General features: G+C 34.2%; 1 protein-coding gene and 1 non-coding gene across 3 annotated transcripts in view; one reads left to right on the top strand and one right to left on the bottom strand.

The window, feature by feature from the left end:
- Positions 1-18,218, top strand: part of Hdac2 (histone deacetylase 2) — a 29,613-nt gene extending 11,395 nt beyond the window's left edge. For both annotated transcript variants that reach the window (XM_074076195.1, XM_074076199.1), the window contains exons 3-14: positions 420-537; positions 2,801-2,875; positions 3,966-4,104; positions 6,302-6,443; positions 9,229-9,321; positions 9,397-9,505; positions 12,583-12,723; positions 12,948-13,056; positions 13,764-13,894; positions 14,617-14,772; positions 17,340-17,397; positions 17,843-18,218. In XM_074076195.1, coding sequence (XP_073932296.1) covers positions 420-537; positions 2,801-2,875; positions 3,966-4,104; positions 6,302-6,443; positions 9,229-9,321; positions 9,397-9,505; positions 12,583-12,723; positions 12,948-13,056; positions 13,764-13,894; positions 14,617-14,772; positions 17,340-17,397; positions 17,843-17,873 — 1,302 coding nt within the window. In that variant the 3' untranslated portion in view covers positions 17,874-18,218. The remainder of the gene's footprint in view (positions 1-419; positions 538-2,800; positions 2,876-3,965; positions 4,105-6,301; positions 6,444-9,228; positions 9,322-9,396; positions 9,506-12,582; positions 12,724-12,947; positions 13,057-13,763; positions 13,895-14,616; positions 14,773-17,339; positions 17,398-17,842) is intronic.
- LOC141416670 (small nucleolar RNA SNORA51) lies at positions 4,723-4,856 on the bottom strand. Its single transcript, XR_012441290.1, has one exon. It is a non-coding gene; the product is annotated as a small nucleolar RNA SNORA51 (small nucleolar RNA).
- Positions 18,219-24,856: the final 6,638 nt, after the last annotated feature.

Below are 24,856 nucleotides of genomic sequence, written 5' to 3' on the forward strand. Positions count from 1 at the left end.
CATTGAGGGCAACAAATGCCATCTAGTTTTTTAGGTGTCTTACCTGTCCTCATATCTTCCTTGTGTGCTCTCGCTTTATCATGTGATCAAAGTCCAATCCCCTTATTGTGTTGGTCACTGAATTTAGTGGATATACAGCAGAAAGTTTATGTTGAAAAATGAGTTTATTAACATGAATTTGATTTTATATGGGTTGAGCTGTTTCCACTAAAATATAAGAAGCAACTAATCACTAGTTGGTTATGCCAGTCTGTATTCATTAATATTTCCTAAAACAGCCATGTGTGAATTTGGGTTAGCTTTGAAATTCATTTTATTTGGTGGACCTCATTCTTTTGAAGGGACTATTAAGGGAAATTGTATATTCTGTGTGATAATTCTTTTGTAACAACTAATTACAGTCTGATTTTTCTTTACAGAGACCCCATAAAGCCACTGCTGAAGAAATGACAAAATATCACAGTGATGAGTATATCAAATTTCTACGGTCAATAAGACCAGATAACATGTCTGAGTATAGTAAGCAGATGCAGAGATGTACGTTGTAAAAAGTATATCTTAATATTGATGAATGTAAATGAGCATTTTTCGAGGTTTATAATTAGTTATGCAAATTGATAGTTAAATGTTAATGTAATTATTGATTCAAAAAGTTAATATAACAATTTTGAAGCTGCTTTAAAAAAAATCTATCTGAATGGCAGGTTGGATGGTTTTTTTAAAATTTTGCTTCAGTGATAACTTTGGGATAATGAATATTGGTAGGGAAATCTTGCTGTGTTGCTTCAAAAAAAAAATTATATTTTAAGTACTCTTACCCTGATACATACCTTTCACCTTCTATTTGTGTGCTTTAGTTGACCTGTACTTGTACTGTAATACATACAGTGTTTCCCCTTTGTTGAGATGATAATGAAATATTTTATTCTCTACATAGTTTTTTCTTTTTTAAGTTAAAAGCATCTTATTAGAGATGGGAAGAGTGGATTGAAGGTAGAATGCAGAATATCCTAAAATAATTGGAACAGTCTTTTTTAAAACTTGATGCTAGAATCCATTCACATCAGTGAGAGATGGACTTTTTATTGATTAACTTAGTGATGATTGTATTATTAAATTTAGTGTAGTTGCTATATTTCTCACAAATTACTAGGACTTCATTCGTACACATTTCCACCATAGCTTATCTTACTTGGTTCAAGGATGCTACAATTAGAACAAGTATTATTTATCCATGATTTTTTTAGTGGGGATTCAGATTTACACGCATGGGTAGCCCTTGTGCAAATAAATTAACAGTACTGATTTTAAAACTGCATATAAACTGGGCATAGCTGTAATCCCAGCTACACAGGCCCTATGCAAAAGCACAAGACCCTATCTGAAAAATGACTAAAGCATAAAAGGCTCAGTGTGTGGCTCAAGTGGTAGAGCAGCTGCCTAGCAAGCATGGCCCTACTCCTGGGGAAGAAAAACAAACCATAATACTGAGTTATATTAAGTTATGGTCATATCTGAATAGTGAGAAACTAAGGTTTATTCTTAATAGTGCTTGTAACTTACAGGTTTACATGGCTATATAAAGCACTGAAGAGGTTATAATTTGGACTATGGGGAGTAACTGAGAATGATACATCTAGTATATGCTTTCATTGTCTCAGTATTGAGAAAGTAACCACATCATGATGTGTCGTGTGTCTGTATGTAGATATACTTACCTAAGTATCTTTTCCTTCTGTATTTTTGCTCCCATGAGCTTAGTTAATTTTTACCATCTTTCAAGATCAAGGTTAACTATGGACATAGCCAACAGCTTTTAAGTCATAAGTGGGATGCTATGTGTAGCTAAGGCGTTTTAAAGTTAGGAAATGGGAGTTAGCTTAATTTTTAAAATCTTGATTACTTTATTGTATATGGAAGAAGAAATGTCCAGAAAACTTGTTTTTTTTTTTTTTCAAGATAGTTCTGGGGGTACTTTTTGAATTTTAGTTCATTTTTCAGATAGGATCTTGCAGTAACTTTATCTGACCTCAAACCACAATCCTCCTACCTTTACCTCCCCAGTAGCTAGGGTCACAGGCATGTACCACCACACTCAGCCCTGATATATTTTGGATTATTATTATTATTATTATTACTATTATTTTGGTAGCAGTGGGGTTTGAATTCAGGGCCTTATTCTTGTTAGGCAAGTGTTCTTATTGCTCAAGCCACTCTGCAAGCCTCATGTTTTGGGGTTTTTCTGAGACAGTCTGTATGTAGCACAGGCTGATCTGGAACACTGTGTACTGGCCACAAATCTTCTGTCCACTTGCTTCAGCCATCTGAGTGCTGCAATTACAGGAATGTAATTCCAGCTAAACCTATGTTTTAATTAAACAAAAGCAAAGATTTTTTAAGCTTTGAAAGTTTTCTTCCCCTGCCCCCTTTTTTTTTTTTTTTTTTTTTTTTTTTTTTTTTGCTGGGGATTGAGCCAAGGGCCTTGTATTTGCTAGGTAAAATGTTCTACCACTTTAGCTATGCAGCCAGACATAGTCTATTGACTTTTTATTAATAGAGCAGAACTATTTCACAAACAATCCTGATAAGGTTCGGTGATGGCTTTTCACAGGTAGCACTTTAATTACCGTGAGTAAATACTGAATTACATTTTTAAATTGGAAATTTTTGATTTCTACTATAAAGTATATATTTTCAGATTACAACAAACAACAGGTTTTGTGGGAAATAGTTTCGTAAGGAAAAAAGCTTTCAATAATTTGCTTAATATATGGAGATTCATGAAATTCATTTTCCACAGTTAATGTTGGAGAAGATTGTCCGGTGTTTGATGGGCTCTTTGAGTTTTGTCAGCTCTCCACTGGTGGCTCAGTTGGTAAGTATTTTAAATCAGTCAGGTTTAAAAGTTGATCTGAAGGGATCCTTTGGGTTATTTGTATAAAGCAGAAGTTTGGTTTAGTTTTGCTTTGCTTTGCTTTTTTTGTTTTGTTTTTTGAGACCGAGTGTCTTTGTACCCCAGCTGACCTCAAAGCCTCAAACTCATCATATTCCTGTCTCTACCTGTAAGTGCTGGGATTACAGGCATCTTCCATCATGCCCTGCTTGATGGTAGTGAATTTTGATAGCAAAAAAATCCCAAAACACTGGTCATAGTATTGTGTTCTTGAGGCTTCCATTACTACAACAATATACCTGACATAATCATCTTATAAAGAAGACAAGTTTAAAGAACCCACAGTTTTGATTGATTGACCCTGTTGCTTTGGGCCTGTGGCAGTGCCTGATGGTGGGAAAGAAGAGAATGGGCCAGAATCTCAATATCCTCCTTTATGGTCATGAACCTTCAATGACCTAAACCCTCCCACTAGGCCTCATCTCTTACTTAAAGATTCCATCATCTCCCAATAGTGCCATTCCAGAGCCAAACTAGCAAGTATAATTGTCTTTAAACCCTGTGTTTATGATCATAATGGCTTAAACTTTTTTTATTAACTTTATATTTACAGTTAAAAGACTTTATCCTTCTACCTCCCATTGTTTCCTACCGCTTTCCTTGAGTACATTTCATCAGGTCACAGCTATAAAAAAATTCCTATCTAAGGAAAACTTCTAGCTATTAGAGTCAATGGTTAGACAGTATTACTGCTTACCTTTAATGACTTTGAACTCTTTTGCTTATCCATGACGTGCTTGGCTTTACTAATTTTTTAATGTTAAAAATTTTATAAGGTTGGGCACTGATGGCTAATGCCTGAAATCCTAGCTACTCAGGAGACAGAGATCAGGAGGATTGTGGTTCAAAGCCAGGCCAGGCAAATGGTTCACAAGACTCTATCTTGGAAAAACCCATCACAAAACAAAAGGACTAGTGGAGTGGCTCAAGGTTAGCCCTGAGTTCAAACCCCAGGATGCAAAACAAAACAAAACCAAAAAATTTATAAATGCCTTATGTTTCTACTTCTTAGCTGGGGCTGTAAAGTTAAACCGGCAGCAAACCGATATGGCTGTTAACTGGGCCGGAGGATTACATCATGCCAAGAAATCAGAAGCATCAGGATTCTGTTATGTTAATGATATTGTGCTTGCCATCCTTGAATTACTAAAGTAAGTTAACTTGCATTGACATGTTTCCTATGATAAAATGTTTTAATTAAAACATTTTAAAAACCTTTTAAAAACTATCAAGTTAAAGGTAATAGATTGAAATGTTATCTTCTTCTATGAATTCATTACAAGCCAGTGTTGAAATGCAAGAAATTTTGTCCAATCCTTGTTTAAGAGTGAGAAAAATGTGTGTAAATGTCTGAAACTACCATTATCCTTTGAAAAATGTTAGAAGTAGTTGACAAGTTAAATGAATTATAGTTTTAGCTAATAAAAATCATAGATATGACTTTGGAAGTTTATATGTCTCACTTGAGGACAAAAATTTAAAACCTTTTTTAAAGGAAATCTGTTTCCCTATTGAGTGAATCTAGATAACTGCCTAACTTCTACATTCAAATGGAGCCTTACTCTTTACTAACGGATATGAAATTATATCTCCGTTGCTGAAGGGTTTATATTTTTAAGTCATCCTGACTATAGTTTGAGATAGATGAAGGTACTTAGAAATTCACAGATTGCAAAGTTAGATTTTTTTTAACCATTATCAGTTGTAACATCTTAGCAGATTCTACTTCAGATTGTTCTTTTTTTTTTTTTTTTTTTTTTTCTCCCACACCACGTCTCCCCATTCACAACACATATTAGGCATAAGGGCTGGACTGAGCTGTATATGGGGGTACATTTACTTTGCCTCCTTTTTTCTATACAGTCAGTGTAAAAACTCATCCTGTGGTAAATACCAGGAAGCTTTCAGATTGTTCTGAATTCATTTTTTCTAAGCTTTAAAAAATGTTTCTGTTTATAGTTATTCCAAACACAGTATCCATAAAGGCTAATTTGTCACTTAAAAGTTGGTGTTGGCTTCTTAAACTGTAACTGACTAGGGTCTGTAACATCTTGTTGACATATCAAGGATCACGGAAGACCATTTGAAATTTGAAAACTGTTTTTAATTGTCTGTTAATGCTGGTTCCAGTGACTCCAATTCTTTGAGCAAGTTCTTGGTGACTAGGCTATTAGACTTAAGCTTAATTTTACTGAATATATTTCCTCAGCAAGTAAAATCAAGTAAGATTTAAATATTTGCCTGAACAAACCACTTTCTTTGCTTGTCTAACACATGAACCACTTGGAAACTTAACTTTAACTTTAATCACAACTTCACTTTTACATTTTTAATTTTGTGAAGAAATTCTGCTATAATGAGAAATCTGAGTTTTCAATATTCTAGGTTTCTAAATGTTGCTTTCCAGTAAGTTGAGAATATTATGGGTGCCTATTCTGGCAGTGTCAGCTGGCATTGTATTCTTTTAGCACAGCTAGGATATCACTGGATAGTATCCACTGTTTTGCCATCTAATGGGATAACCAAATAATAATCCTCACGTCACTGTACTTTAAAAAGATGACATTTGAAGTGTATTTTGCCCTTTTCTTGCTTTGAAGTGAGTATGAACTGGTAATAAAATACTATTTGGTATCTCCTAAAGTGCATGTGAGCTGTAACTGTATTGCTCCAATTTATAGTGTTCCAAGTATCATTGTGAAGTGCTGAGAGTACTACATGTGGTCTCTATCACAATTACTCAGCTCTGCAGTTGTAGAACGAAAGAAGCTGGAGACAGTATATAAACAAATGAGCAATGAGCATGGCCATGTTTTAATAGAACATTTTACAAGCATGGGTGTTTGAGTGATATATAACTGATATGTCACAAAATAATCTTGTTTTGACTTTATTTTTCAACCATTTAAAAATGCAAGCACTTAATAGCCCAAAGGTATAAAAAGACGGTCAGACTTGGTGTATAGGGCACAGCTTGTCAATCCCTGTTTTGTAACGTTGATGGTATGCTATAGAGGTGTCTTAGTTAATATAACACTCTTGAGTATGGTATAATCGTCTGTTGTAATATATTGAAACATAGGCAATTTTTAAAGCATACAGAACTGGATACGTTTCACAAAGAGAGTAAGCACATTTTCTCACCAACATTGGTTCCAAAGGGGAGATTTAAAGGTTTTAAGTTTAAAACTATAAGTTCAAATGCTTGAATGTTCTTTTAGGCTGATGTAAGAATGGGGTTGAGCATTCTGGAATGCATGAACTCAAAAATTTTCTGAATTCATGGTGGTTCTTCCCATCTTAGAACCTTTCTTAAAAAAACAAACTTACTTACGGCTTTGTTTTCAGGTATCATCAAAGGGTCTTATATATTGATATAGATATCCATCATGGTGATGGTGTTGAAGAAGCTTTTTATACAACAGATCGTGTAATGACTGTTTCATTCCACAAATATGGGGAATACTTTCCTGGCACAGGAGACTTGAGGGTAAGATCAAATTCTGTCAAAATGAATATGAAATTAAAATTGCAAATTAGTAGTCTTGTACTTGAGCTAATATTTTTCATGAGCCACTAATTTGAAGTTTCAGTGCAGAATTAAAGGACTATAAGCCGTAACATCTGCTAGAATTCACTTTGTTGACTATAAGCAAAAATTTAATGAAGATTGCAAGGACTTTTTGGGGATTAGCTATATACTTTGGTTGAATACCTGTTTTTGAACATCCAAGGACCATGAAGTACTTTTTTTTGAAACTATCTATTAGTAGCCTACATTGGTATTGATGTAAAGATGAATGGGATAAAACAGGTCTTTATAGATGCTTTTGGTGCTCTTTTTAGGATTGTTCCTGACTTGATTTTTTTTTTAAGCCTTCTGGAATTTGCAGTGTATATCATTTGGAGAGAGAAAGAATAGCATACCTTAGTACTGCTTGTCTTTTACATTAAATGCATTTATTTCTATTATATATTTTTTACTTTTCCATTTGATGTTTTTGTTTTTTGACTCACTGCATGCATGTTGAAAAGAGTAGCCTTAAAATACTCTTCATATTCTTTTTCTTACCACAAGGTGGTACTCTTTCCTGGCATTGAATGTTCTAAACTGCTACAGTTATTTTTCCAACTATGGTTTGTCACTTTTTAGCAATCAAGAGTTTTAAAGAGTAACCTTATGCTTCAAAAGTATTCCTTTTCTTTATTGTACCACAAGGTGGTACTCTTTCAGTAAATTCATACAGTAAGAGCTTTGATGTTAAAACATTTCCTAACTTTGTAATTTCTTACTTTTCTCACTTGGCCTTCCCTATAGGTTAGTGGTTCTCAAAGAATGATCCCTAAGTGAGCAAGGTCAGCAATACCTGAGAACCTGTCAGAAGTATACATTCTCAGATCCCAGAAACAGGGTGATTATGCCAAAGTTTTAGAAAATACTGGCTAAGCCTATAGAATATATTTTTACAACCCAGTAGAAATCAAGAAAAATCTCTTCTGGCTTTTAAGTTTGAAGAACAGCATAGTGTCTTTGTAGTATAACCTCAGAAGTGGCAAATGGCTGTCTCTTAACTTCTGAAAGTATATTGTCACCATGGTCTTTTCTCATTTATTATTTTTTTTTATTAAAGTTTTTGGAAAATATTAGAGAATGCATGTCTCAGAAGGACTTGAGAAATACTTGCAACGTATGGTTTTCTCATTTAAGGTTTTATAATCTTATATGAAATTTACATGAAAAGATTCTACAAATAACATTTGACTGTTTTAAATGTGTCACCAAAATTTTGTGAGAAAACTTAACCCAATCATTTCATTATATATGTAGCTATGTTTAGACTATCTGTGAAATTCATGTGTATCTTTGGTTATGGTTAAATGAACATTCCCTTTTCTGCCTGATAATTCATTCTAAAGCAGGAAAGAAGGCTACTCTGCATCCTGCTGATTGTTAAGACTGTTTGCTTTAAATACTCTAGGTGGAAGAAGGAAATGGAAGTATAGTAAAACAGCAGTTGTGGGATAAGAATAGGGGTAAAGTTTGATTCAACAAGGGTAGCAGCTCTGAGTTGCCAGCTTTTAGTTAGGGTGAGAAGTGCTGACCAACTTTGTTATATATTGTAAAATCTAGGGGCCAAGTGTATTCTTTCTGTTTCAGCTATGCAGGAGACTAGGGATTTACAGTACTTCAGTTTATCCACATTTGTATAGTTAGTATTTAGTGCCACATCAAAATTTAAATTGCTTTAAGAAAGGAGGATGTGTGATTCTGTTTGCTTTCTCTCTATTAAAAAGTTGAGTCATTAAATCTAATATTGAAGATAAACTTTGCTTTTGTAAAAGTGGATCTATGCTGAGATCATTGTAGGTATGGGAAGAACTTGAACAAAATGTTAGTATTCCTAAAGATTATACATCTTGAGATTTAATTTAAAACACATAAGAATTAGGTGCCTCTGATAATTCGGTGTTGCAGTTAAAACACTATCTGTAGAAATGTCTCCACTGTACTATCTCTGTTAAGTGTATATATCTATACACACAGAAAGGTACATATGCAAACACACAGAAACATATACAAATAATTTTAAATATGTATTCATTTCAGTAAGATACAGTATATCTGGAGCCTAGCTCTTACTTGCTGTTCTTTGCATCTTTGGAGAGGTATTAATCTCTTGAGCAGTACTTAATAAATAGAAGCAAAACCATATTAAAAGAACAGATCTGATGCTTTAGTCTATATCTGTTAAAACCTGAAGAAAGTCTGGACCTTTCTTTCATCATAAGTAAGCCCATACCAGAATGTGAGCCCACAAAAAGGATCTTGCATTAGAGACAGTTGTACTTAAAGTGTATATTTTCCACAAGTTAACATTGTTTCCTCACCTTATATATAGTTTTGCTTGTGATGAATTTCTTGGGTTGATGTTAATGATGTAATTTAATACTACCTTTAACTATGTTAAATGTCTTTTCTCAAAAATTGTCACTCAATAATGAAGCCCGTTATTTTGTACAATTAATATAAACTAATAAAGCTTTAAAAATGCCATTGCAGATTAATTGGGAGTGGTTCTTTTAGTCTTTACAAGCAGTCTATAAGTATTGGAACATTTATTTACTTTTTCAATATGTGTTGTTTCTATCTCAACTTTTAAGATACATTCAAACTTGGGTCTTGTTATTTGGTCTTTTAATCTTTTAAATATTTTAATTAATATGTCAAGCTTTTCATTATGAACTATTTTGTAAGCTCTGTTTATGTGTTTTAGGATATTGGTGCTGGAAAAGGCAAATACTATGCTGTCAATTTTCCGATGAGAGACGGTATAGATGATGAGTCATACGGACAAATATTTAAGCCTGTAAGTGTTACTTTCAGAATTGAAATGGAATTTTGAAATGTTACTAAATGTTAATAGTTGTTATTTTGTGTATAGATAATCTCAAAAGTGATGGAGATGTATCAGCCTAGTGCTGTGGTGTTACAATGTGGTGCTGACTCATTATCTGGCGATAGGCTTGGTTGCTTCAATCTAACAGTCAAAGGTAAGAAATTTAAAGGGTGATATTTCTCCCCCTCTCCCCAAATAGTTTAGCTTTCCAAGACCTTCCCATAAAAGTTCTCGTTGTAGGTTTTCATTTGCATTTTCACCAAACTCTGTGATTTGTAATTTTTTTCATGGATTTTTTTCTTTGTGTGTGTGTGTGTCTGCAGTTATAACCTTGTTTCAATTCATTTTTATTTTGTTGAATTATATGTGAACAGATTCATGAAGCTTGTTACCGTCCCAACTGCAATAACTAGTTTTGATCTTATTGATTCTTTTGGTTTTTACCTTTCTCCAGATAACATGCATACTTTTGTTATATAATTAGATTTTAAAATTTTTATCCTGATATATTTGTTTCCCATTATGGAAGAAGGGTTTTGCTCAGCTCACTACTTTGTTCCCAACATACATGCATGCTTTCCCTATCCATTTTTACATATCATGTGGCACTCATTGTTTGCAACAGCAGCAACATCTTTTTAGCTTACCCAGTTTTTCTTTCCTGCACAACCTGTTTTTGCTGAGTTTTTCATCTGCTTAGTTTTTTTCTTTACTCATTACTAAACTACCAGTGTCTAAATGGCTTCATATGTTCAGAAATGTCTAGTGTTCTGTCAGTTTTACCTCTTCCTGTTTGGACTGAATGTTCTCTATAGACCTGACAAGACATAGAGCTGTTTGTGTCTCTGAATCAAGTTGCCCTGATTGCTGTGCCTTCTAGCTTCCTCTTAATTTTTTCTGATATTCTGGTGGGTCACATTTCTCAGGTAGCTTCCTGAGAAAAGGTATGTGGGAAATGAGGAAAGATTCACCAGCTTCTTAAATTTTGATCAACTATTGAAGTCAACATATTTTTATTATTACTAAACCAAAGTCGTCATTATGGAATGAACTTCTAGGATATAAGGGTAAATCTGAGATTTTTATTCTTAAAATTTATATGTGAGTCACAAACAGTTTATCATACGTAATTTTTTTTCCATGCGAACTTTCTGATGATAGCAAGCTGACATCCAGCTTAGAATTTTCTTAATTCAATATAAAGAATTCTCAAATCGAACTTTTTCCAGAACTCTTGCTGGCTTAAGCAGAATTGAATAACTAAATACAGATATTAAAAGCTACTTTTATGTAATGTTACGATCTCTTCTGCACTGGCCATCACTAGAATTATTGTATAATCTATTACTCTCCTTTATATTAAGTTGAGTCACACAAAATTACTTGCCTCTTAGTAGTTCAACAGTATTTGAATCTAATTAATTAACTAATTAAATTTAATTGTTGAACTGAACTATCTGTTGCCTCAAAGGTTCCTAAAGTAACCAATTACAAGTATACACTCTCTCTCTTTCTTACTTTATTTATCTATCTATTTTGTCTTCTTACCGTGCTTTGGAATCAAGCCCAGGGCCTTGCACATGGCAGACAAACACTACCTCTGAGCTACAAGCCCACCCATTCCCTCTAGTGTACTCTTAAAATGTGTACTGATGTCAGTTTTCTCCTTTAACTCTGATAGTTTCTTTAGTATTTTGTACTTCAAAGTAATAATCTTCATAATAGTCTGCAGCTTTTTATGCTTACAATGTCTGCATTGTATTTCAATGAATACAGTTATTCCAGGGTCTTTTTGGTGGTATTGGGGTTTGAACTCGGGCCACTTGATAGACACTCAGCCCTTTAGCTTTAATTGTTTTTTCACCCTTTCATGAATACACCAACATTTCCAGGTCATGAAAAGTAATTTGAAAGAATTGCTGCATTCTTAACAATGCTTAAGAGAACCAGTGTTTTTGCCTGGGCAGGCCTGCTTTTCAGTCCTCTTGCGCAGGCCTCCTTAGGAGCAGGGATAAGATACTTAGCTTTTTTGTTGAGGTGGGGTTCTCGCTAACTTTTTGCCCCTGCTGGTCTCAAGCCACAGTCTTCCTGATCTCTGCCTCTTGAGTAGCTGGAAATCAGGCATGAACCATTGTGCTGGTTGCAGTTACAACTTTTAAAGTTGATTCTAAGTTTCTCTACTGCCAACTTTGATTTGGATGTCTCAGGTCTGTTAAAGTTAGTTAATTTTGTTCATCTGCCTTCCATTTTTAGTTAATCTTGCCATTTTGTTCTCCCATTCATTTTTAATTTTAGCCTTTAATCCCTTTATAGTTATTTTTGCCCTTTTCTTGGGATCAAGAAAAAGTAAATGTCTTTGCTTTGCCAGCTATCTTTACTTACTCTGTAGGCTAATTTTTTTGTATGTTTATTTTGTTTTTACAAATATCCAGGTAGTTTTTATCTATTCTAAGAAACCATGTTTTTCTAGTAGTAGTGGTGAAAAGTGAATTGTGAATCATAATGATGTACATGTGATGAAAATGCTCAGCCTGCAATTATATGAAGAGAACAGATAATTAAACTATAAATAACACTACCTTTAGATAATGGGGGTTTTAGGTGGGGGTTTTTTTGTTGTTTTTTTTAATTTGTACCTAATTTTTTCCTAGTATGCATGAATTATTTTATATTTGGGGGATTTCTTTTTTGATGATTGAGTTATGTGCCTGAATGATACTGTACCAAGAAGTTACTGGTAACTTACAAATGATTATTGAACTATGGCATTTAGAGGAAATATTTGGTTTTATATTAGGCTTATAGTAATAGGTAAGTTATGAAACTTGTCCATAATACCACTACCTAAAAATAATCCACCATTAAACTTTATGGTGTAGCCTTCCATAATTATTGTACACATGTCTGTATGGGAAGTGGAAACAAACAATTTACATAATGTGGTCTGTTTCATTATATGTGACCTGATTTTTTTTCCCACATGTAACCACCTCCTACAAACATCCTTTCATAATAAGAATGTGTATGTTCATATTTTAATCTTAATGTAATTGCATATTTGACTGTCCTATCAGATATTTACTATAATATCCAATTACATCTTATGTGTATCATTGGATGAAAAGTAATTAATAAGTTTCAAACTGGAAATTTCTTGAATTTTTAATCGCAGAAGCATTCAGAAAGCCCATTTTGGTTGAATAAAAGTTTCCTTGGCATTTTTTATTGTAGGGCATGCTAAATGTGTAGAAGTTGTAAAAACTTTTAACCTACCATTGCTGATGCTTGGGGGAGGTGGATACACAATCCGTAATGTTGCTCGATGTTGGACATATGAAACTGCAGTTGCCCTTGATTGTGAAATCCCCAATGGTAAGTGTTCATATTACAGTATATATATATATTGTAAGAACAATGCATATGTAGAAATAGGTTAATGAACAGTTAGATTCCAAAACTAAATAAGAATACATTCAGTTTGTATTCTTTTTAAAACATTTTCTTGAAATGTTTTCTTTATTTGAACTGATTCTCTCTATGGATTTATATGGAAACTATGCTTTTAGTATGTAACTTTATTTCATTGTTTTTAATAGAATTGCCATATAATGACTACTTTGAATATTTTGGACCAGACTTCAAACTGCATATTAGTCCTTCAAATATGACAAACCAGAACACTCCAGAATATATGGAAAAGATCAAGTAAGAAATCATTGGATTATTCTGAACATTTCATCTGGACAAAGCTGTAGAGAGCTTTAGAAGACCAAATGGAGTGGGTTATTTTAGCTTTATACATCGGATGTTTCCTTTCATTCTCAAAGGGATTTTAAACCTTGAGATTACTGATTTCTTTGATTTACTAAATTAACACAGTTGTGTGAACTTCATAGGTCAAAAATACTTTCATTTATTAGTTAAAATGCATTTTTAAATTGCAAAGAGCACTCTTGGTGTTACCCTTCCTTTACATTATTGAGTGATTTATTTGTATTCTCCTGACATGTTTTGTTAATGCTCTATCTCTAAGTACACAGGTGTGGGTTAGTGTCCTTTCCTACCACAAACTAGCTGTATGATACTGAACAAGTTCACTTACCTACCTTTGTGTTTCCTCATTATTGAAATGAGGGAAGCCTTGTAAGTTGTGCAGATTAAATTAGTTAATATATATATGTAAAGTATTGATGCTTAGTAAATGTTTTCAAGCTAGATAAAAGATGAAATTTTGTGCTTAATGTTTTCATTTGCATATTAGGGGAACTTTAGGGGCTGGTGATGTAGCTTTCTGGTAGAACCCCTGCCTAGCTTGTTCAGGGCCCTGAGTTCAATTCTAGCACTGCAAAAAGAAAAGAAAAGAGCTTCAAAGAAACTGAATTTGGTCTAATAACTTTGCATGTGTAATTTAGACAGCGTTTATTTGAAAATTTGCGCATGTTACCTCATGCACCTGGTGTCCAAATGCAAGCTATTCCAGAAGATGCTATTCATGAAGACAGTGGAGATGAAGATGGAGAAGATCCAGACAAGAGAATTTCTAGTAAGATAATGCCTTGATGTGTATTCTGTTACAATTTCTGGTTTATTAAAATAACACATAAAGTTTTAGTGACTCAAAAACAGCACCATGAGACATGTTTAATAAACATGTATCAGCATCATCCTTTTCTCCATTTTTAATCTTACGTAGATTTAGCTTCCTGATATCGCAAAACCTAATTTGTGTGTCAGCAGTTTTGCCTTTTATGTCTACACATGTGATTGAAAGTTAGAAATTAGCAACTTAGTGTATATTTGGGAATAAATTGGAAAACATCCATTTGTTCGAAGTAGAATCTTGTTTGATTTTTTTACAGCCTCTCATTACACTTAATAAAGTTGTTAGATTTGTATCATAATAATATACTTAAGAAAACAGTCTTCACATCTTTGGTATTAATGTATTGCCTGTTTTGTGGGCTCCTCAGTTCTGAAGTAAAAGGGCTACTTTTTAGATAAAGACATTATTCCTCCTTCCTAGTAGAAAAAAATGCAAATTTTTCCTATAAAGTTTTGCCTTTTAAAAAAAAGTCGTACTCAAATGTTTTTCATGTCTTTGAACTGTTTCTTCATAGAGCAAAGGTTGAGTTTTCAGTATTAAACAAACCATTGGTTTAATTCAAATCTTAAAATTATTGTGCATTTGTATGAGTCTGCAGTAACAATGGTAAAACCTATGGTGGCTGTTTTGATCAACATTTACTGAAATCTTTTATATATCAGTTCGAGCATCAGACAAACGGATAGCTTGTGATGAAGAATTCTCAGATTCTGAAGATGAAGGGGAAGGAGGTCGTAGAAATGTGGCTGATCACAAAAAAGGAGCAAAGAAAGCAAGGATTGAAGAAGATAAGAAGGAGACAGAGGACAAAAAAGCAGGTCAGATTTACTTGTAAAGTTTTAATTATGTCTAAAATTTGAGAGCTATGCTGTAATCTTTATGAAAGTTAATTGCACATGTGTCAGGAGTGGATATGCTTTAGTAAATAACATTTTCCCCCCATGTAGGTGGTGTTTAGCTCGCTAAAACACCTTTTTGCTTAAAGCTTTCTAAATATACGCCTACTTGCTTTTATAATACAGGATACTTTCTTTCCTTCTCTTAATGCCATAGACTGAAATTAGTGAATGCTATACTCTTATATAGATTGAGTAAGAGAAAAAGACAGTGGTTATAAATCCTGAACAGAGCTGAAATTCAAAGATAATTTTTAACTAAATAAAATTAATTTAATGGAAACAGAATAAAAGATGAAGGTCAAAATCAGACTGTTCAGAAACTGAAGAAAACATAAACTCTGAGAAAAGATAGGAAGGAGGTTGGTAGGTGGGCTATGGAAGAGCTGATTACTTTTGATGACTTCACATACATCCAAGTGCAGTTGGCTCTAGGCAATTTGCAACCAGAAATGTATTTGTGTGAGTTCCAGTAGACTTTATGTACCTATGTCATTTTATTTTACCCAACACATCATATTATAGTACCTCCTTACAGGATTTCATATGTCTCAGTGCTATATTGAGCTGCTCACAGGTAGGGAACATATATTACTTTAAATATCTCAGCTTATCATATTTCCTCATGCAAATGATGGTGATGGTACTACTTTTGATTGACCTATTAATTTTGATACTGAGCCAGTATCATTTTGCTGTTAAAGTTAATTTGAATAAACTGGGTCTTTTATTAAAAATAGAGTTAAGAACCATAGCATATCTAACACATCTAGGTCTGTTCTACTTGTGAATTTATTCAATAGGCTACAGTTTCCATATTTTTTTTGCACAATACTGGGGGATTCAACTTAGGCCCCCAGCCCTTTTATTTTGAGATAGAGTCTTTCTTTTTGCCCTAGTGGGCCTGAGCTGCACCCCTCCTATATGTGCTTCCCTGCGTAGCTGAGGATGATAGGTGCACACCACCATGTCCAGGGTGGGGGGGTCTCAATTTTTTGCCCAGGCTGGCCTTAAACTACTATGCTCCCAATTTCTGCCTCCTGAGTAGATAGGATTAAACTACCATACCCAGCTAACCATTTTCATAATTTTCACTTCCCAATATATTACAATGGTGACTCCAGGCTGCTCTTTTGTACTGATTGACATCCAAAAATTACAGTGAATAATGGAGGTAAAGGGGATTTAACTTTTTCTTAAGAGATTTCTTTAGCTTATTTTTTTAACTGGTCAGTATGTCTTTTTGGCAACTTTTTTGGTGTTTCTTCTCATTTTAAAATCTTTATCTTTTCTATGCTTTTTCTTCCAAATTGGAAAACACTAGAGCAGTTTTCTTTTATTTCCATTTTAGCTAAAAATGGCAGTGTCATTAGTATTTAGTTTAATGCCCCAGAGGTGGATTGATCTCATAGGTTTCAGCTCCTTAATACTTTTATTGCCGATTGTGGTAACTTTTTTTTAAAACTGCTTTTGTTTTGTTCAGTAATAAGAGTCATAAGACCTTGTGATTGTTAAAATCCAGTGGCCGGTAGAAAAAAAAATTACCATAAAATCTTTTTTAAAATGTATGATTTCTGTAATAAAAAATCATAAAAGTATAATTAATAAATGCTGGGAAGAGTGGGGAAGGAAAATGGAGAAAAGATTAGCTTTGCTGAGTGCATACTGTACATGTGTATGGAAATGATGTATTGACCCCCCTTTAATATGTACAATATATCTATGTTAAAAATACAGGTCACCTCCAATGCTGCCAAAAAATAATAATAATAAAAATAAGCAAAAGTTTTTAAATAAAACACAGGTCACAACCTAGAGATGGGGCCATTCTTTTTCTCTTCTTCCCCTCCTCCAACTTACTTTTTGTACTTCAAGTTAAAGTTTACAGAGCCAAAATTAAGCCAAAAGCTGAAACAAATGTCATAAAATCCATATTGTCAGCAAATGTATTTGTATTATATGCAGTACCATTTCACATGAAATACTGTGTATTATATCTGAGGATATTGATGTTTTACTGTCTCCTTATTAGGTCATTGCCTCACAACTTTGGTTTGTTTCTTAAAGAAAATTTTCAACACTTTTGGAATAATTTGTTTTCAGTTATCTGTATTATATTAACATTGTAAGCTTTCAGTATTTAGTGAAGGTTAAAAACTGCCTGAGCAGTAGGATTTGGCTTCTGCTTGTGTCTCTGGGCTTATCTTAATCTGACTCTACTTTTTCAATATTTAGCTTTGTTAGTCTTTTAGTTTTCTCCTTCCATGTTACCAATTCTTTCTTGCCTCAGTCTTTTTAAGTTTTTCATTATTGAAGATGCTTTTTCCTTCTTTGCTACCAAAAATCTCCTCATTCTTTAAAGGACATCTTTTAAATGTCACTTCATTACAGTAGCCTTTCCTAGTCTCTCAGTACTGTATGTAGGATCATACTCTGAACATTTTTATTTCAAAATAGGGTTTTAACCTTTTTCTGATCTTTGTTTTTAGATGTTAAGGAAGAAGATAAATCCAAGGACAATAGTGGTGAAAAAACAGATACCAAAGGGTAAATAATGTTCCTTATCTAGTGATTTTTATATGCTTGCTATAAAAATAATAAACACATTTATTTGATGCTCAAATTTCTGTATACATGGGGTTTTCTTTTAGTGTTCTAAGATAAAGTTAAGAAATATTGGACTAACATAATACAATTTCTAAATAAAAACATAATTGAGTATGTAATAATCATGTATGTAATAAAAACATTAAATCCAAAAACCTTACATGCTCAGTCACACATAATTTTGTGCTAGCTTTTGAAGGAATACTTGGAATAGATTGAAAAGCCACTAGAAAGATTAGAGACATTTGTTGCTCCAAAAACATTTAGATCTTTATCAACTGATGTGTTTCTTGACCTGAACCTACAGGACCTGATCAGTAGAAAAGGTTAGTGTATTTAAACAGAGACTTCCATCTTTAATATTCCACATTGCCTTTTTCAACAGAGCCAAATCGGAACAACTCAGCAACCCTTGAATTTGAGTCTTCCCAATTTTAGGAAACCATTTAAAAACGTGAGAAAATACTGGGACAAAAAAAAGTTTTCTTTTTGAAGACTTCTGGCTTCATTTTATACTACTTTGGCATGGACTGTATTTATTTTCAAAATGTCTTTTTCATTTTTGTTTTACTTGGCAAGTTTTATTGTGAGTTTTTCTAATTATGAAGCAAAATTTTTTTCTCCACCATGCTTTATGTGATAATATTTAAAACTGATGTGAGTTATTATGTCAAAAAACTGATCTATTAAAGAAGTAATTGGCCTTTCTGAGCTGATTTTCCATCTTTTGTAATTATCTTTATTAAAAAATTGTACTTGGATTGTCTTTTGTCTATTTATTATGTGGAATCTTCCTTCAGAAGCTAATGACGTGATCTTTTTTATAGAATTAGAGCACACTGGAGATGAAAGATAGTAATTACAGCTTGAAAAATAGTTATTTACTATTTCTTAAGGAAAGAGTATTAACAGTAATAATTACTTCTTATTGCAATAGAAATTTTATCACTTTTTCCTCCTCTGTAGCTTAGCCAGTCAGTATTGGTGCATATTGACATCTCATTTATCTCTGAAATTCATAATGCATGCTATGCAATTGAAGTAGAAGAGTCATCTTTGAGCTGAACCAGGGATTGATTCCCAAATAATGGGAAATGGGAAGAAAAAAAAGCCATATTCAGAAAAAGAAACCAATCTCTGTTGAACTATATGAGATTTTTCTACTGTTTTTCCCATGCACACACTATGTACCAAGTAGATAAAAGATTGTAATGGTTGTGTTTGATTGGAATGTGCTCGTATTGTCTTGTCAGTTTAAATGAAACCTGCTAGATAGGCAAAACATTGTTCTTTACTAGACTTACATGACATCTGGGTTCTGCTATAAAATCTCGGTTTCCCAATCAAGGAAGTACTTACTCAATAGCTATTTATTGTCTGTTCATTTTAAGATTTTGGGAATCGGCTGCAGCTGAGTAGAATGAGAAATGCTTTTACCTGTAGTTTACATTGTAGTGCTAGAAAGCAGGCAGACAGTGTAGTTTGTACTACTGAGATGTGTAAATGACAAAATATTTTTAGGAACTTGCCAAAAGTGGTGAAATCTTCCTTTTTTGCCAGGCTCCAATTGATTATTTTGAGATAAAATTTACAGAATGCTAGACTGTTCAATCAAAAATATTTCTCTACCAGCCTCCATTATCTATTTCACACATTTGCAAAAGCATCGTAATGAACAGTTGTGCACCAACCCAGGCCTAACAGGTGTTTCACTTCCGCCATATTTGCTCAGGTGTCTTAAGTGTAAAAAAGTTGTAGTCCTACTTTGCCATTTATACTCCCCCCCACTCTTCAGAAACAGGCAGTATTCTCAGGTTTTTTACTCTTTTGCTGCATGTTTGGTAGCAATCCATAAACGTTTTACAGTAGGAGCTAAGGAATTCAGTCCCTCATTGCAGAAATAATGAAATTTGTTTAGTGCTTGAGAAACACATAAATTGTATTACTTACCCACTTCTGAGACTTACTTTTTTCTTTCAATATTGTGATCTGCCCTTTGACACACATAAGTATGGCTTTATTTTAATTGCTGTGTGTCATAGGAGCATACTAAAATTATGTACTTCAGTACTACTGTAGCAAATATCCTTGGATGGGGGTATGATGTTTTCCTATTTATATAACTAGACGTGTAAAACCAAAACCACACCAGAATTACCTGAAATAAACCATTTCAGCCAGGTGATATGGTATATTGATACACAAATACTAGTAATTTATATATTCAAACAACCACCACATCCTCTAGAAGAATGAAGATCTTGTTTACAATAGCAATAACCAAAGTTTCTACAAGTGTGAGAAAGATTCAGGCCAGGGTCAGTGGCTCACACCTGTAATCCTAGCTACTCAAGAGGCAGAGATTGGAGGATCACAGTTTGATACCAGCCCAAGCAAAAAGTTAGGGAAACCTTATCCAATAAAAGCTGAGTGTGGTAATGTACACTTGTAATCACAGCTGTGTGGGAGGCATAAGTGGGAAGATCACAGTGCAGACTGATCTAGGCATAAATGCAAGACCATTATTTGGAAAATAACCTGAAGCATAAGGGGCTGGTGGTGTGGCTCATGTGGTAGAATATCTGCCTGGTAAGTGAAAGGTCCCAAGTTCCAACCTCAGTGCTGCCAAAAGGTGGGGCTGAATCAGTGTATGAGTAAGGTTAAGTGTAACCCAGTAGGATGCCAAGGTAAGTTCTTTGGTACATTCAGAATACTTAAAATTGGGGAAGAAAGTAACTTAATGGCAAAAAAAATAGTTTTACTTTTCCACCAGAAGAATAATTTTAAAAGGTAAAACTACTAAAAAACTTAGAACTTTTAAAAGTAACTGGAATGGACAGGCATAAATGCCTCACACCTGTAATCCTCACTACTCAGGAGGAAGAGATCAGGAGGATGACGGTTTGAAGCCAGTCCAGACAAATAGTTCATGAGACCCTATCTCAAAACCATTTCAATAAAGGGCTGATGGAGTGGCTCAAGGTGAAGGCCCTGAGTTTGAACCCCAGTACTGCAACAATGATTTTAAAAAAGTAATTGGAGTTGGGAAGGCAAACTAAGACACCAAACACAAACTAAAATAACATCTGACAACCAAGTTCTGTAGGCCAGCAGAAACTACTTTTTAGCATAGCTTTTTTAAAGCTGCCATGTTAAAAGATTCAAAAAAAAATCAAGAGTTTGGGGAAATGTATACAGGTAAGTTGATAGACCTGTGCTTAATATGACATCACAATTATACATCTCTTCATATTTTACGTACAAATGACTCAAAAGACCTCATTAGGTAGGCTTGATTAAAATGACCTAAATATTCTAAAGGGGAGTAGTTAAATGATAAGGCTGTGCAGCCATAACAAGATGTAATAGACTGTCTAGTGATGGTAATTGACTTTCACGTTATTAACTGGAAAAAAGATAGGACACATGACATGCCTTTGTGTAAAAAATACTTGAGTAAACAAAATACTGCCCAAGAAGGGTGGGTAATCATGACACTGGGGGTACTGGGACATTGAGTGCTAAACCATGTGGGAAATGTAAGTAATTTTTAATTGACAAAAAATGTAAGTATGTAATTCCTAGACAAAATTATATAAATGTTCTATACCCTTACACCTTCCTTTCCCTTGTGTCCACTTACGTCTTGAAATAGCTTGCCAATTTATCCAGGTCAGGGTCACTGGAATAATAGTGACTTGGTTTCGTATCTTCCTAGGAGAACTTACATATATGGTCAAAAGCCCCACTGCCAAAGGTAACACTCAGAGTCATGTGGAAGAATTGTGTTGAACTGGGGAAGAGGCATCAATCATTACTCTTGGTTCCAGTTTTAAAATTTAGACAAAAGTCCTTATTGAAGATACTGCTATTTTTTCCTTAATGTTTCTCCTTTCTCCAGGGTGATCTCTTGTAAATCAGAACTGATAACTGTAAAGTCATAGTAGTATAACGACTAATCTTTGTTCTGCTACCAAAGCTACTAACATGCTGTCAGTAGACCATTCTTTAAAGTTCTTAAGTTGAAGTTGTTCACCTGATATGGTTTCTATGGCTTCAGTACAGAAATACTGCTGAAGTTTCTCTGATACCTGATATTCATAACATCTCACTTTTGTGGTATTAACGATATGATTTGTGTACTATATCAAGTGGTAACTTTGAATAGCTTCAGTTCTCTTTTCTGCCTAATAAATGTGAACTGAAATTAGTGTTTTAAGGTAAAGGTGAGTAGATGGGGCCAAAATGGTGCAGGAGAAAAATTTTAAATCTTCAAATGGTCTTGTAGTTGTGAGGTGGCTTGTGTTTGAACCTTTGTTGCAGTTTGATGCCTACCAATTTCAAATTAATAGGCCATGGTAGATACAAAAGCTAATAAGGTTTGACCAATTTATGGGAACCTTAATGCGAAATGATAGTAAATAGAAAAAGTAGGACTCTTACTGACTGTTCACATGAATGATAATGGGAAGTGATGTTCAGGAGAGCTACATTTAACCCTCAATTGCTGTATTTCCCCCACCACACCACAAGGTGGCAGATGCCCCCTCCTTTTTTATTGGCTTCACTTGTTAGCTTGTGCATTTTCTCCTGTAGTCAGTTGTGGTCCATTTAACAGGCAGAATAACATTACTGACAGGTTGTTTTGAATGCAATGTTGGTTTAAAAACTTTTAATTAAACCGAAATTTGGTTTACTGATTTAGGTTTTTCTTTAAGTAGAACAAAAAAACACTAATTCCCAAGCTTTACATCCATAAAACAATAGACTGTATCTGGTATTTAGTGGCTACTTGTGGTTTTTCTAGTCAGAAGTAGAATTGAACAGATGGTTAGAGTAAGTTATTTTTATTTTTGCTGGAAGTGAATCAGCAATCCATGCAATGGGAAAGGAGAACTGGTTTATTTCTAGGAATTGTGAGTTAATGTGTTGGGCATTGGATTATTGCTCCACACTAAACACCGCATCCTCCTAGTTTTCAAAACAGATTTATGACTAGGATTGTTAAGGAAAGAATTCTTTTGTTGGTAGAACAAATGACAAAATTGAACACACTCAATTAGATTCTATTATTTGCTCTTTGAAGAGTGTTTTATTCTAAATGTTCAAAGTATGTATATAATTATTTCTAAGATAAAATACCAGGTTTCTGAATAAGTAATATGTTTTTTGAGTAGATTTATCTTGCAGCCAGTGGTTTGTGTTTAGGAATGAGTTAAAGTTATGATTGAAATCCAGGACTAATTTCTTGGCTAAATTTTGGAGTTGATAAGCCAGAAGCTGCTAACATCTTATGTATCATCTTCAGAAATCAACACTTAAAGGGTCACTTCCAGACCTGGAGGTGTGGCTCAAGCAGTAAAGTACCTGCTTTAGAAGGTCACTTCACTCACATGGCATTTCCTTAATAGATGGAAGTAAATACCCAGCTTTTCAATAAATAGACAAGTACAGACAGTTCCAAAGGTGAAAACTGCTTTTACTTGACAAAGACCAATGAAAAGTGGTTATATTTTTGGCAGCAAACAACTACATGGTTGATTTGAAGAAATAAGAACTTCTTTTGCTCTTTTTGTTTTAGTTTTTGAGATAAAGTCTTACTATATAATAGCCCAGACTGGCCCCAAACTCATGATTCTCCTGCCTCAGCCAACTGAATGCTGGGATTACAGGCATACACCACCATGCCCGGCTTGTTTTTACCTTTTTTAATTGCACTTTTTAATTTTTTTGGTGACACTGGGGCTAGAACTCAGTCCTCATGCTAACTAGGCAGGCGCTCTACCACTTGAGCCATTTCACAAGCCCTAAAAGTCTTACTCTTAAGTCTAGCTGGTGAAATTGAGTATATGCTCTAATGAATAATAGTCTACCAGGTGTGAAGATAGGAAACCTATACCATATCACTGGTATTTCAGAAGGCATTCCTGTTTAAAAGACTATTTCTTATTTCCGTAGGTTCTAGGTATGTTCTTTTCCACACAGCATCAAAATAAAAAAGTTTGGGCAAGTAATGCCCTAAACTCCTAAAGTGAACATACAATATTTTCCAGGAAAAACTGTACAATCCAAAGTCTAAGCCATTACTACCTATCATTCTCCCCACTGATCAAATGAAAAGATAAAATATTTTGGTGAATTAAAGGATTCTTTTAAACATTTATTTGTGAAGTGTAATGTTACACGGAATGGATTTAGGTATGTTTCTGTGCTATTTCCTCTTGGTGTTGAGTATTCTTGAAGTCTTCTGTTTGAAATCAAAATTAACATGATGCAGTAGACTGTTGATATCCATGAGTACATGGTTCTAAAGAGAGCACCACTGATTTAAAAAAAATAAAAATTAGAAAAAACACTTTGTTTAGGATGCATAGAGTTCAGTAGCGTACTGTGGATACTTAGTTCACTTTTCCCATAATGCCTTCTAACTTCTGCTAATGACATACCACTTTTCTACAAATCTCAAGATTTTACTTTATCACTTAAACCAGTTACATTACTTCCCTTTGGGATTTGGGAGGATTACCATAAATTTTGCCTTTCTTTTTGGGTACCATTTGCTTTGGAGAAACAACTACTTTCACAAAATAAGGGCAGGAAAACATCACATAAGCAATTTAGACACAACTGATGGTAATGCAGGATGGACTGAGAGCTGCTTTGCATCAACTGAACTGTGTAACATGTAAGTGGAATTTAAATTTTCATTGTGAATTTTTTTTTTCATTTTTCTTTTATTATTCATATGTGCATACAAGGCTTGGTTCATTTCTCCCCCCTGCCCCCACCCCCTCCCTTACCACCCACTCCACCCCCTCCCGCTCCCCCCCCCTCAATACCCAGCAGAAACTATTTTGCCCTTATCTCTAATTTTGTTGTAGAGAGAGTATAAGCAATAATAGGAAGGAACAAGGGGTTTTGCTGGTTGAGATAAGGATAGCTATACAGAGCATTGACTCACATTGATTTCCTGTGCATGGGTGTTACCTTCTAGGTTAATTCTTTTTGATCTAACCTTTTCTCTAGTACCTGTTCCCCTTTTCCTATTGGCCTCAGTTGCTTTAAGGTATCTGCTTTAGTTTCTCTGCGTTAAGGGCAACAAATGCTAGCTAGTTTTTTAGGTGTCTTACCTATCCTCACCCCTCCCTTGTGTGCTCTCGCTTTTATCATGTGCTCATAGTCCAATCCCCTTGTTGTGTTTGCCCTTGATCTAATGTCCACATATGAGGGAGAACATACGATTTTTGGTCTTTTGGGCCAGGCTAACCTCACTCAGAATGATGTTCTCCAATTCCATCCATTTCCCAGCGAATGATAACATTTCGTTCTTCATGGCTGCATAAAATTCCATTGTGTATAGATACCACATTTTTGACTGACCTTGGTAAATACTTGTAAT

Source organism: Castor canadensis, chromosome 1 (assembly GCF_047511655.1).
Source record: "Castor canadensis chromosome 1, mCasCan1.hap1v2, whole genome shotgun sequence".
Lineage (NCBI taxonomy): Eukaryota > Metazoa > Chordata > Mammalia > Rodentia > Castoridae > Castor > Castor canadensis.